We start from the raw sequence: 14,167 nt of genomic DNA, 5'->3' as shown, positions 1-14,167 counted from the left end.
TTTATTACCAACTTACCATAATTTTGCGGTATCTGTATTTTTCATCTGTATTTTTCATCAATTATCAAGTATCCTTCAAATGTACCCCAAAAATACCATTACCTTACTTTCAAGTTTTACTTAGAAAAGAAAAAAGAAAAAGCAATACTTATAATGTTCCAAAAGACATCTCGAACTTTCAAACCTATTGCCAGAATATAAATATAAATATAAAAATAATTAAAATATAAAATACTTATACACATGAGATTCTTCCATCAACATCATCAAACTGGACCTTTTTATAATCATAATAAAGATACCCTTAATTTTATATTTTAATTTTTAATTAAACATAAAAAGAAAAACCAAAAAACTTATTAAAGGTTTTTTTTTTGGCAAAAAAAGATAGATTACCAATCAAATTCGGACACACCCACAACCCTCACCCTTTCTTCTGGACTTTGCTTCAGTCATGCGTAAAACAATCAAGCTAAACATTTTGAGCCGTTAAATTGAGATCGAGATTTGATCACCACTTTTAAAATTTAACGGTCAACATTTCGATCTAACAGACCGAAGTCTTGCTTGACGGTCGCGTGCGTGTTAAACTGAAGCAAGTTTGCCTTACTTCCTATGCTACAGCTAGGAGTTACTTCACCCACTACTCCAATGTCTTGTGCCCTTGAAAAGTTATTTATGAATTTTTACCATAGAAAGAATTGTTTTTGCAATATAAATTGTTATGTACTTATGTTTTTCTAAAGTAAGTGTTTCTTTAATTACGCTTTGGGTGCACTGTGCACATACCATCATTAATTTTTATTTTCTTTCTTTTAAGGAATATATAGGGAAAAAACCCTTCTAATTAACTCTCATACTCAATTCCTAATTGTCAAATTTTGTTGCTTCTTCCTTTTTACATTCAGACTTTCCGTCCATGTTAATGGCATTAAAGAAATTCTAGAAGGACCCTCCCCTCCAATAGATACAACACTTTTTTTCAGGGAAAAGAATACAGCACCCTTATTAGCATGGGGTCCACCTGACAGTCAACAAGATTTCATGGTAGTTGGTGCCACATACAACTTTTTTTTTTTTTTATGATAAATTACGTACAACTTTTTAATTGTTGCACCAAACCAACTTTGCTTTTCCCTTTTTTGGTTCCTTTCTCCATTTTGGGTAAAAACCAACTTTACTTTTTCTTTTTTCATTTTAATTAGAAAAAAATTAATTCAATGTAGAATGAAAATCACACATATTGATCTCTATCATTTTTTTATCACACAATAAATGTAAAGTCTATATTTAAATATTAATAAAATAATTTAAAAATGAAATCTTAATAAATCTCACATAAACCCTATCATTATTATGTGATGGTATAAGAAATAGATGGGGAGGTGATCTAAACAACCAAACTGTCATTCCACACAAAGTGTAGATCATCTCCCCTGACGAAGAGTACTCCTGACAGTTTTACAACCACAAATTATGTAAAACTTACAAATAAAAAATAATAAAATATTTTAAAAGAATAAATCCCATCACCAAATCCTGAGGTCTTCTTTAATTTCTTTAATTTGTGATCAACAGCCATCACGGAGCACAGATGACTGGAAGACGGTCCAGACTCTTCCACACACGGCCAGATCATCCAGGCAAAGGGATGAGCTACCATGTTCAAATCCCTAGAGATAAAAGCAAAATTATGGATCTGGGCTTTGATATCCTCCAGAACTGAGAAGACCTACCAAGTCCGGATGTTGTAGCAACCCAATTAGAGCAGTACCAACTTTCCTTTGTTAATACTTTTTATGGTCTGAGACCAGATTCTATCAGGGATTAGCTGACTAAATAAGGCAACGTTATTTGTAACACAATACAGAGTCGCAACCCAGAATCTCTAGAATTAAATTTTCTGCATGCCTTGATCATCAAAACCTTGAGCTGATGAAACTTCACGAACTCATTGAATAAGATAAACAAATAAATAAAAGCATTTGCAAAGCAGAGACTCCATGGAGTAATGCAAACTTGAATACAAGAATCAAATTCTAGAAGAGCTGCATACAGGTAGGTATTAGATAAAAACAAATTCCCCACCCAATTTCTTGAAAAGAAAAGAAAGAAAGAAAGGAAAAGATAACCAAACTTTCCTTTCCTTGGCCCAATAAAAATTAAAAAAACTAACCACATATACTCAATCTAGACACTCAAAAATGGAGCAATATACACAGCAAAGCAACTAATAACGCCTTCCAAGTATAACGCCTATGACCACTGACACCAATACTACACCCAGCATGATTTTGAAGTTCATAAGAGGAGAAGGAGATGCCTCACGCGCTTCAGCATGAAGGCCAGAAGACGAAGATGCTTGAGGAAATGCTGATTCAGTTTTCTTCTTACTCTTTCTTTTTGACGGAGTTGATACAGTTGATCCAAGGTCTCTAGATTTGACCTCAACTCCACCCTGCAAAATAAAAAAATGTAAAAAAAGGATATTCTGATTAAACTGGAAGAACAGATACAAGATAAGGGCTGATGCCCAGGAAAGATCTTTCATGAAGATAGCTGAAAGAAATTAATCATTTGTCATGAGTGAATCACAAAGTAGGCGTATAAAGCTTCCACATCTACTACATCATCAATGATTTAATGTTAATTTTCTCAACTCGTTATTAAGAAACCACTGCAAACACCATCTTTGATAGTCTCTTCAGCACTAGATACAACTAAGAAGAATATCCATTCACCAAACAATCTACATGCATGTTGACAACGAGAAGCACACACTTTGCAACTACAGATACTAACCTTTATTAGTGAGTAGTGACTCAGTTAATATGAGAAATAAGAGCTTTATTTTGTAGATGGGTGACATGAAAATGGAGTAAGCTAGTGATATGAAGAGACGATGGAACTTTAGAAGTACGATTTCTTTCAGTTGAGGTCAATTTAGTAAGGTTGGACAAACAGAAGCCACATGTTTTGATACAAGGAATGCCAAAAAATTTTAGCTTTCCTCTCCAATTATATTGTACACCAGCACAATAAGTTAAGAATGTACTCTGAATCTTACCTTGAAACACCAAAAGAAGGCATACTAGTGCATGCACCAGCAACTGTGGGGTCTGTGGAGTATCATAATATATAGACAGCCTTACCCCCCACTTCATGGAGAGGCTGTTTCCCAATCACTAGGTCGCGATGGAGAAATCTTACCATTGCACCAAGATCATCTACATGCCTTGGACTCCAACTTACATGGATATGTTTCCATTGTAGAATGTATATTTAATCATTTGTCCTATTTTACGGAATTGAATAGTTGTCTATGCTACCATATTCAGCCTTCAGTAAGCCCTAATAAAATAGAATTCAGATATAATTTTTGTGCTTGCCTGATCCTGGGCACTGTGACTTGCTAACTTCAGCTTGTTCTCAAGTTCCTCAATCTTCTTTTCTAATTCAGAAGTCTGACTGGATCTTTTCTTCAAATCATCTAACTCTGCACTGACAGAAGCTAGCCTTTTCTCTTCTTCATCCTGCAAGTGTGAATTATGTCAATGACCAAGAGAATCTCTGACAGGAAGATATAATTTTCTTGAAGAGACAAGAAGAATGATCTTCTCTTGAAACTCTGAAGACATTAAGAGGCAATGAACAGAAGAAACCATGTTGGTCAAAAAAAAAAGAAATTTAGGAAATTGGACAACAGACTAATGAAGAAGGGCTTCAGTTGTGTTTGGAGACCAAACTTTACTTGGAAATAAAAAGAACCTATTTTGACCCCAAGTTTATATTCAGAAAATAAATAACTGACCTTCTCTTTTATTTTTTCATTGGCAAGCTGCAGTTGCTTCTCCAGCTCTTCAATTTGTTTTTCAAAAAGCATGATTTGTTGGCTCTTTGTCTCAAGCTCCTCAAGTGAATGCTTCACAGAAGATTCTTGTTCGAACTCTTTCTTAGATTCTGCTTTTTTCTGTTCAATTGGACATTCTCAACCCGTTAAGCACAACTCTTCAACGGTTCAAAAAGCATATTCTAATTTATTTTTAGGACATTAGACTAGATCACAAGATTAGGTTTCTAACCAATATATAGATATCAAAGCCATTCCTTCGAACTTCACAAGGGGAACTATTCTCATGCATGCTATGCATTTGAGATTAGTTACTTCAAAGATTTAGCAGCAATGAAGTACTCTGGTAGATCAGCATATCTAACATTTACTTCCAAGATTAAAGCAAAAGTGGGCCTTTAAAAGGGGGGAAAAAACAAAATTGATCTGCCTACCAAAAAGGTTTTAGAAAGAATAATAAACTGTACGTACAAGGACTCTATTGAGGATGCTACCGAGACCAACATCTAGACTCCTATGTCCACCTCCAATCATGAGGGCTGTAGGAGGACTAGTCACGCAAACAAGGGGCATCACCAAATTGGCGAAGAATTTATTGATGACTTCAAGACATCAAGAAATAAGAAGGAAAAAAAAGAGAGTTTTGTCTAGTGTGCCCGGCTTGTTATTTGGCTCAGTGCCTTTCTCTTGTTGCTCATTTAGTTGAGCTCTTTATCTTGCTTTGCTTGGGCTTTGCCGTTGTGCTCTTGTATTCTCTCTCCCCCACCCCCACCCCCCCTTCTCTTCTTTGGTAATTAATTTATCTATTCATCAAAAAAAAAGAAAAAGAAACTGTATGCAAGGGATAACCTGTTCATCAATTGCCAAGTATGCAACATCTAGCTCCTTCTGAAGTTGCAGCACTTTTTCACCTAAAACATCTCTATCCTGGATCTTCGATGCTTGCTCATCCAGTTTGTTGGCTAGCTCAGCCTCTTTTTCAGTGGATGCTACTTTGACTCTTTCAACCTTAAACCAGTGTATTATGCACTTTTAGATCATTTAATATAAAATATAACAAAGATGAGAAGGGGTTTTTTTTTTCAGGGAAAAAAATAATAACTGCAATACCTCTTCTTTCATTTGAGTCCCAACCAACACCAGCTGTTGTTCAAGTTCAGTCACCCGAGCTTGCAAAACACATTTGTCAGTAAGCTCAGCTTTAAGACTTTCCAGCTCTCCAGTTAACTGGAGTTCTCTCGCCTTCTGTTCCTTCAGTTGTTCTTCTAGTTGGACTATCACTGTTTGAAGTTCTTTTTTGGAACCTGAATGTGTTTCATTGAGCATGTTGTTCTCTTCCATAAGTGAAGATATCTGCAAAAAAGTTTCTTGCAAATATTAAGACAACTGGAGAAAAAAATAATGATTTGAGTATAATTCCATTTAGGCTTATCAACCAATCATCTAGAATGGAAACGACGTTTCACAGCATTAAGAGAAATGGTGCTTTCATAGTGAATACCTGAGCATGTAGGCTTTGCCTCTCAGCAGCTAACTGTTCTGTCAAATCTTCTATTGCCTGCTTAGAAGATTTTGAATGTTCAAGGGCTTCATCTTTCTCAACAAGAACTGCTGACAGGGTTGTTTGTAGATCATTCATTTTGGATTCACAGGCTGCAAGTTCCTGGCTGAGTTTCATGTTCACCTCAGCTAGCTCTTTGCAATCTTTCTCATATTGACTAGCTTTAGAGTTTGTTTCTTCAAAAGTACTTTCCAGATTCTTTAATTTCAGTGAAGTTTCTTCCAAATCACACTTCCGAGTTTCTGCAACAGCCAATGAATCATGCACCTGTTCTTCATACTTCCTTACCTGGATTTCAAGAGCATTCAGCTTCTCATTTAAGGCTTTTGCTTCTGAATCTTTATGATTGAATCTCATAATAACTTCTTCTAACTGCAATTCAGCCTCTTTAATTCGGGATTCTGCAGTAGATTGACCCTCCAAGGCTCTTGAGTGCTGATCTGTCAATTCAGTTATGGTATTCATGTGTGATGCTAGTAGTTGAGCAGCTGCTTCCTTTTCATCATGAACAGAACTTAGTTGTTCCTGAAGCTCATTAACCTTGATTTTGAGCTGTAAGTTGGTCTCAGCTAAGAGATCATTCTCTGAGGAGGTCTGGGCAGCTCTATCTTCCGCTTCCAAGACATTTCTTTTGAGATCATCAATGGTGCTTTCTAGAGTAGATACCTTCATTAGACTTTGATCCAAATCAGCCTTCAATGAGGCTGATCTTTCAGCTGCCTCAGCTGCTTGCTCTTTGTAAAACTTTGACTGGTCTTCAAGAGTCTTCAGGCTTTCATACAAGGATTTAGCCTCAGAATCTCTACTGGTGAAGTTTGATATTGCTTCCTGAAGCTTTCCCTCTAAATCCCGGGTTAGAGATTCATTTAATAACTCCAGCTCAGAGTTTCTTGTGGTCGCCTGTTCTATTGCACTTACTTGTTCAAGTAATTTTTCTTCTGTGAATTTGAGCTTCTCCTGTAACTCTTTCTCTCTGATTCCAGAAGCCCTAAGATCTTCTTCTACAATCTCAAGAATCTCTTGTGTGGATTTCAGTTTGTTCTGCAAGGACTCGAGCCTATTTTCAGCTTCCAAAAGCTTCAAGGTGGAACTGTTCAATTCATCTTCATACTTCTTCTTTTCTTCAGTAATTGCACCTACGCATTCGGCCAATTCTCTTTCTTTTTCACTTGCCACCTGTAGTGCATTTTCAAGGGTTGATGCTTTTGTTTGGAAAACCTCTAGTTCTGCTGCAAGTTCAGAAGCCTTCTGAGAAAATTGCTTGGATTCTAATTCAGAATTCCCACATGTTGCTTCTAATGTACTTATCTGTTCCTGAAATTCTTGTAGTTTGTGGTTTGCTGCTTCTAGCAGTAACTCCAAATCACCCACCTTTTTGCCAGCATCCTCCACTTTGGCATCAGACAGCTTGATCAAATCTGCCAGTTCAAGGCCGCGTTGATGTGTCGTATTAGCTCGACCCTCATGCTCAGCACATTTTTCGGCAATTTGCCTCAGCTCCACTTCAAGCTCAGTGTTCCTCAAAGATGATTGGTTCAGAGCAGACTCCAGTTGAGTTATTTTTCCATCATATTCTTGTGTTTGCTTCTCCAGCTGTGACTTTTCTTCCTCAATTGCTGCCAACACAGCATTGAGCTCAGCTGTTTTCTCAGAGACTTGTTTTAGTTCTCTTTCAACGTTGCTGCTTTTGAGTTCCTCCAAGTTCAGCAGTTGCTGGAGCTCAGCATTCTTCTGTTCTGATGATATCAGCCGCATCTCGATCTCTCTTACCTGTGACTGGGCTTCTTCTACTGCTGCATTTGATGCACGGATGATATCCTCAAGTTCAACGTTTTTCTGCAAAGCAGTGGAAGCTGCTGTACCAGATTCTTGATGGAGCTGTTCAAGAGACACCAACTTCTGTTCCAGCTCCGTGTTACTTGACAAAGCTTGAGTTAGAAGAGAATCTGCTTTGGAGAAATTTTCATTCGAAATTGTTAACTTGGTCTCAAGATCACTGCTCAGATCCTTCAATTGGGTTATTGTGCTGTTTAGATCGGCTACTGCAGCTTCCAGAGCATCCTTCTCTCTAGTGACCTTATTTAATTCTTCCTTAACTGTTGAGAGCTGTATCTCCTGATTTCTCAACCCATCTTCGACCTCTTTTCTCAGTTCCATTTCCCCCTGAAGTTTAAATTTAACATCTTCCAACCCAACAACCTTTGCCTGGAGATCTTCTTTAGTAGAGGCAAACAGATTCTCTATAGACATAATTTCTTCCTTCATCTGTGCTTCTAATGTTTTGCGCAGATCCACTTCTTGGCTCAGTTCATTTACAATAGTTTCCTTGGAAGAAATTCTCTGTTCCAGATCCAGCTGCTGTTCTTTAGAAAGCGCCAGCTCCTCCTTAACTACAGATAGCTGTGCAGCAGTATTCTTTAGCTCTTCTTCAACATGCTGACTTCCCACAATCTTATCATAGAGGCCCTTGAGTTCTTCTTGTAGAGAAGACATTTGATCTTCGACCTCTTTTGCACTCAGTTTTGCTACTTCAAGAAGTCTTTCAAATTCTAAAGCCCTCTTCGTCTCAGATTCAGCATGTGAGCCACTCTGCCTACTTAGCTCCTCAAATTTCCGTGCCTCGCCTGCCGATGACTGTAGCTCTTCCTCTAACTGATGAATGTTATTTTTTGATTTCTCAATCTCTACAGTCATCAGTTCAAGTGCTTCTTTTGCATTGATCAACTCCTTTTGCTTTTCTTCATGCATTTGCAATGACTCTTGAAGATTGTTGAGCTGTGACTGGTACTTATCCTCTACTTGTAAAATCTGTTCTTGCAATCTTTTCTGACCAAGTTCAAGCTCTTCACAGAGCTTCACACTTTCGTTCAGTTTCTCCTTTGTAAGTAGAACCTCCTCCTGCAGCTGTGCATTTTCAGTTTCAGAATGCTTTAATTTTCCAACCACTTTTTCTAATTCAAACTCAAGTTCTTTGATCTTCTCTTGAGATTCTAACAGATCTCTGCTAGTAACTGGAGTGCCTGAGCTTCTTTCTGTGACTGCTGGTTTATCTCCAGCTTCAGCTGCTTCAGTTGAATGGGAACTGTCCTTCACCTCCAAGCCTTCCTTCTCCACTTTTATGAATTCTCCATCTAGAGAAGCTTCCTCATCTTCTTTGTGTCCTTTTACCTCTTTCTCTAATATCCCGTTCACTAGAATATCTTCTTCACCTCCTTCCACCTACAATATGAAATCATTACGGCCATTAATCATCAAGTAAAAGATTGAATCAACAAATATCGATTGTTTAACTAAATCATTATTATGTGTAGTCCCATAAACCAACTGCAAGACATTGGATGACTTCATACGCTTTGATATACAGAACAAATTTGGAACAGGTGCAGCTATGAATCTGGGCTGGTTTGCAAGTAAATTACAGGAGCATCACAATATTAATGACAACCTCAACCATAAAAATGAAACGCGGAAACAAATACTAATTCTAAATACTACACTTGCAGTACTGGAATCCCGACGCTCCATTTGTACCATTATTTATTTTTAATCAATAAATAGCTGAAATGTCTAATACAGTTATCCTTTGGGGGAGGGATGACTGAGTTGTTCATGATTAAGACCTTTTGGCAGGACTGGCGAACCATAACCTTGAATTAGTCCATTAAAAAAGTGAGCAAAAGTGCTCTAGAACATGGATAATACTGATTGGAAGGTCCAGGTTCTACAAATTGACCTCATGGTCAAGTTATCAAAACAGGAGTAATGTATAATGGAGAAACACAGGACCTGGTCTTTTGAAATGACAATTTCCAATACTCCTCAATACATTGCCATAGCAAATGTTCAATAAAATTTATCAGCATAAATGGAAGAAAGTATCCACAACAAATACATGAAAGCATATCATAACTTCCCCTTTTTCTAAGTCAAAATTACACATAGTTTACATCATGTATTCAATGGAGTAAAAATTTTAAACATAGCAATACATTAGACATTTGCAAACATCTTTAATTAATCATGTTATGTTTAAAAGCATTTTGCTTTTAATTATTTCAGTCTAAGTCATTTACTTCCTGTTAGACGAGTTTAGAAAACTAGTTTATATATGGAAACGTGCATTCTCATAGTGAAAACAGATTTGGTTAACTGTATAAACTAGGAGCTACCATCTGTTTTGTTCGTTTACAAATGATACAAGGAGTCTCATGCTTCTTGACGTACGAGCTATGACCACGTGGGCACATTCCCCGATGCGTAAATGCTTCCAGTCCAACTTGTACTGAACTTGGACAGGAGAAAGAGGCAAGTTACCAAGCTTCACCAAAAATAAGTACAGTTTAAACCATACTTCGTTCAAGGTTAGTACAACAGCCTAATTACCAGGTTACGAGCAGTTGAGAAAACAATCAATAGTGTTGCCTAGAAGTAAACTATCCACAATTGAGCTTGCAGAACAATGCAGCCATCAGGATACCAATACGTCAAAGAAAGCACTTTAAATTTAACAGGCCTCGGTGATCAAATGTTTTGGTCAGCTAGAGTCAAGGCTCTAATCGAATCCTATACATTCAAGTGAAAGTAATTTTTGATAAAACCACGACGACTTCGGATGGAAACGAGAAAAGGACCATCCAGTTTGTAATTGGTATAATGGTTATCACGATCAGATTGCTCTTACGAATTAGAAAATTTTCTCCGTGAGATGTTTTACAAAAGAGAAAAGGTGAGGTTGGCCTTAGGCCCTTAGCAGGCAGAGCAGGAAATGACCATCCTAACCCATGAAAATAGAAATGTCTGCCTAGTTGATGCTTATATGCGTGTTTCCATTACTCTGTGTGTGTTAGTAGGTAACTTCCTGACAAGTAATCTTTCACCCCTTAATTAGGCAATTTTGCATTTCAGAGAGTCCAGCGCCATGATACACTGCTGCAGATCTCTTAGTCATCTTCTTTATGTCCTATTTCCTACCAACCCTCGTGTACCATTTCATCCTAAATTCAACCAAATCTGAGAAATCAAACAACGATTATACCTTAACGTGGACATCGCCGTCGGGTTTGCTTTCAGCCACCTTCGCCTGAACATCTGAACTTGCTTGAACCTCTCCTTCCATGGCTGTCCGTTTCTAGAAAAAGCAGCGTGATTTTCCAGCAACCAGCACTATCGTTCCTCTAAAACCTGTAAAGCATTAACCCGAACTTTAAGTCAGAATCCGATGATAACAAGAAGGTTATACCTTATACGGAATTACACTTGTACAGAACAGTGGAAACTGGAAAAGAGTTGGTGAACGTGGACCCAAGTCAGAATTGTCCACCTGCCCGCAGTATACGGGCGGGGACCCAGGACGTCCCCCCTTTGAGTTCGGTGGGCGTTTTTAACCCAAAAGTGGAAAATGACAGGCCAGAACACAAAATGACAAAACATCCAACCAAAGAGTCCAAGTCTGCTCTTGCAATCACTTGAACCCGGTTCGTGTTGGTCGATGTTTTAACTCTATGTCCCTTTGTAACATTGACTAACTAGTGACTCCATTCAACCACCTCAACCGGGCACACAGACTCAATTGATAGACCGTTGTCATCAAATTCGGGGTTTGAGTCCATTGCTATTATTGCTGCTTTTTTGTTTTGGAAATAAAAAAAAAAGAGTCCATTGCTAGGATGGGCCCATAGATCGTTTCCGATCCAATCCAAATGAATAACAATGTCATCCAACGCGTGTGGTGTACCTTTTTCTGTAAATACACGTGTGGTGCACTAAATCTCTACCTCAACAAGTATATCAATCTCTCAAAGAAATGAGGAAAAATGAAAGAAAAAAAAAAACACAAATATATTAATCTAAAAGTCAACAACTGATCTTATTTAATATTCAAAATTTAACACTTAAAATTAGAGTAGTTGAACATTGGATTGGTATATAATACAATTTTAGAAAGTTAGAGAATCTTAATCCCATGTACATGAATGGAAAAAAATCATTAATTATGCACATCACTCCGCTGTGTATAGCAATACAGCTTTTATACCAAATAAAAGACTGAGATTAAAATTTTAATTTTAAAACTAAAAAGCTCAAAGATAGTTTTCTTATTTCTTTGTTTCGTAGTCACATATTTGGTATATATGTGCTTTATTCTGCACACGAAAGAGTAATACATAGTAGAAGATATTTTTCCCCCTAAATCTCTCTAAACTAAGAGGCCAAAATTTTATATAAACAAAATACCTAAACCAGGTTTTAAATGTTAAAATTTGGCTGTTGAATTGAGCAATTTGAAGCCGATTTGTTGAATAGTGAAACTGGGTCATTGTATCTAGGACCCAAAACTCTTTAGATATGAAGACCTCCTTAATCATAAACACTGGATAACTATGGCGGCTAATAAATCTATTCGGTTGCATTCCCCATTCGAAAGTTAGAATCCTAACATCTGTAGGATCAGATCACTTGGCGGGGGTTGGATGCTGCTTTAAATTTATCAAATCTTTAGAGCATTAATATTGAATATTTCTTCTCAATGAACAACTATCCATCTTTCAAAATTATTTTCTCCAGCAAATATGAAATCAAACGGTTAATAGCATAATTTTAAATTATGACCGATAATGCTCTTTCCTAAAAGAGAAGGGTGGTTGATAGCTCCAAAAAGAATCACCGACCCTTCTTTAAGTTCATTGTTCAACGGACCACGATTCACAATATCCTACATCAAAAATCATGTTTCATATAGGTTTTTCCATTTTTTTTATTTTTTATTTTGGCAGGTTTGACATAGACGGACGGCCGAGATTCAGTGCACACCGTTAATAAGTTAATAGCTAACCTATCTTGGTAAAACCAAAAGCATGGTTCGCACGACCTAGCTTTATATGATTATATACCTCTCTTTCATGTTAAAAAGAAAAACTCTTTCATCACTGACAGAAAACCTTTTAAGGGCTCAACAGAAATAAAGAGAAAAGAGAGGTCTAAAGGAGTTGTTCGGTCATCTTGTGGGTATCTTCTGCGTAGCTTTTGGATTATGATGTGTTATTTATAAGATTTAATAGCTATACTTATACTAAAATAATAGAAAATTACAATAATTATATCTTAAAAATGGTACATATCGGATATGTGAATCACAAAAAAAATACAAACAAAATAACAATCGAAAATCCTTCAAAGTTCCTCAATGCTACGGATAAATTCCCGTTTTATATTTAAATTATATGAAAAAATTATTCACTAAAAGATGTGGTTAAATCGGATTAGTCAGGGAAAAACCTTGAAAAACAGGTTGGCAAAAAAAAAAAATAATAATAATAACTAAAAATTTTGTACCAAAAAATAATAATAATATGGGAAAACGGTATGTAAATTCTAAAATAATACCATTAGCTCTAATTAATATTCAATTTGTATGAGTGAAACAGTTTAAGACTGTTTTACCGGAAAAGAAACTGCAAGACCAATGCATCAAATCGGAACAGAGTTTTTAACCCAAAAAAAGAAGGAAAAAAAGAGGCCGGAACAGAGTAACGAAAGGTTTACCGTAAGATCTAAGCTGCCAGATCTAAATTTAAATAATAACAAAACAAGACAGATCATCTTAATAATACCGATAGTTCACGGAGTAAAGAAAAGTCGAATTGCTCAAATTTCAGGAACAGAATACAAAGGAGCTTCTGCATAGATTCATTTCAACTAAAAATTTCAAAAGCAAATGATCATCGATCCATAAAACCATTTCCGACGGTAATCGAATCGATTAGCACAAAATAAATTAATCAAAAGGATTTTTCACCCTTTCCTTTCAAGCAAAATTGTAAGTATTATAAGTAAGCTCATCAAATCGATTGAAGACACACAGAACAGACAGACATCACACAATTCAATTACTGCATCATGGAAGTTGTGAACAATGATTCAGATGAAAATCAGCCACATAATGATTACAGATTATAAAGCGGGAATTTGAAAAGAATAAACAACTTAGGATTCTAATCAAACTTGATTGCAGTCTATGGAAACAAATCAAAAAGCGTTTCAATCCAGATTCATAAAGATGAAAAAATATCACGATTCTGATCTCAGGAACTTAACTTAGAAGAGCAATCGCTTTTAGTAGCTTTAAAATTCATCGATGAGGGAAAAAAAATCATAGAGAAGATACATAGAACCGCAGAAGAAGAAATAAAATATCGAAATCAGGAAAAGAAAACCGAAATTCTTACTTGAAGATCGATAGACGCAACTCTGGATTAAAGTTTCTTCCTCTGAATTGATGAGGCTTGACGAGTGAGGAGGAGTGAAAGAGAAATGGAGAGAGATAAAGAGAAAAATTCTTAGTTTTAAGGAATTAGGAGTGCTGTCGAAGTGGACCCACTAGAGCAGCTGATACGACCGGATACTCGGGTTCGAGGGTAGGTAACGGGCCAATTTTGACCTCTATATTTGCACTAAATTACCAAATTAACCTTACATTCCTCTCTGTTCTGGGTAAGGAACTTCAGATTAGCTCTCCAGTCGGGAGAACAATGTGCTCACCTGACGTTTCCATAAACACAATAGTGGTGGGGCCCACGTGAAGGTCACTAAGGGCATGGTGGTGGAAAAGCATCTGAGAAGTACATTGCTCTCTCATAACAACAAGGTGATCCAAATTCCTCTTCTCTTTCTAATGCTTTGAAAATGGACCAATTCAAATTACGTAGGTTCTGTATGGACCAATTCTGATTTGATCCCGAGCCTTTGTTTGTTGGCAC

The 14,167-nt window shown here is 36.7% G+C and overlaps 1 protein-coding gene across 1 annotated transcript; it reads right to left on the bottom strand.

Annotated features, from left to right (window-relative positions):
* Positions 1 to 1,933: 1,933 nt before the first annotated feature.
* LOC149005857 (early endosome antigen) lies at positions 1,934 to 13,741 on the bottom strand. The gene is made up of 8 exons (XM_089167841.1): positions 13,637 to 13,741; positions 10,447 to 10,592; positions 5,352 to 8,630; positions 4,961 to 5,203; positions 4,700 to 4,858; positions 3,812 to 3,970; positions 3,390 to 3,533; positions 1,934 to 2,458 (listed from the first exon to the last, which is right to left on the bottom strand). Exons 2-8 carry the CDS (start codon positions 10,525 to 10,527, stop codon positions 2,231 to 2,233), a joined length of 4,293 nt encoding a protein of 1,430 aa, XP_089023967.1. The 5' UTR covers positions 10,528 to 10,592; positions 13,637 to 13,741; the 3' UTR covers positions 1,934 to 2,230.
* Between the last annotated feature and the right edge of the window lie 426 nt (positions 13,742 to 14,167).

The sequence above is a fragment of the Hakea prostrata genome, chromosome 9, assembly GCF_041222555.1.
Source record: "Hakea prostrata isolate BN-2017 chromosome 9, UWA_Hpros_2, whole genome shotgun sequence".
Lineage (NCBI taxonomy): Eukaryota > Viridiplantae > Streptophyta > Magnoliopsida > Proteales > Proteaceae > Hakea > Hakea prostrata.
This window is presented reverse-complemented; position numbering and strand designations above follow the sequence as displayed.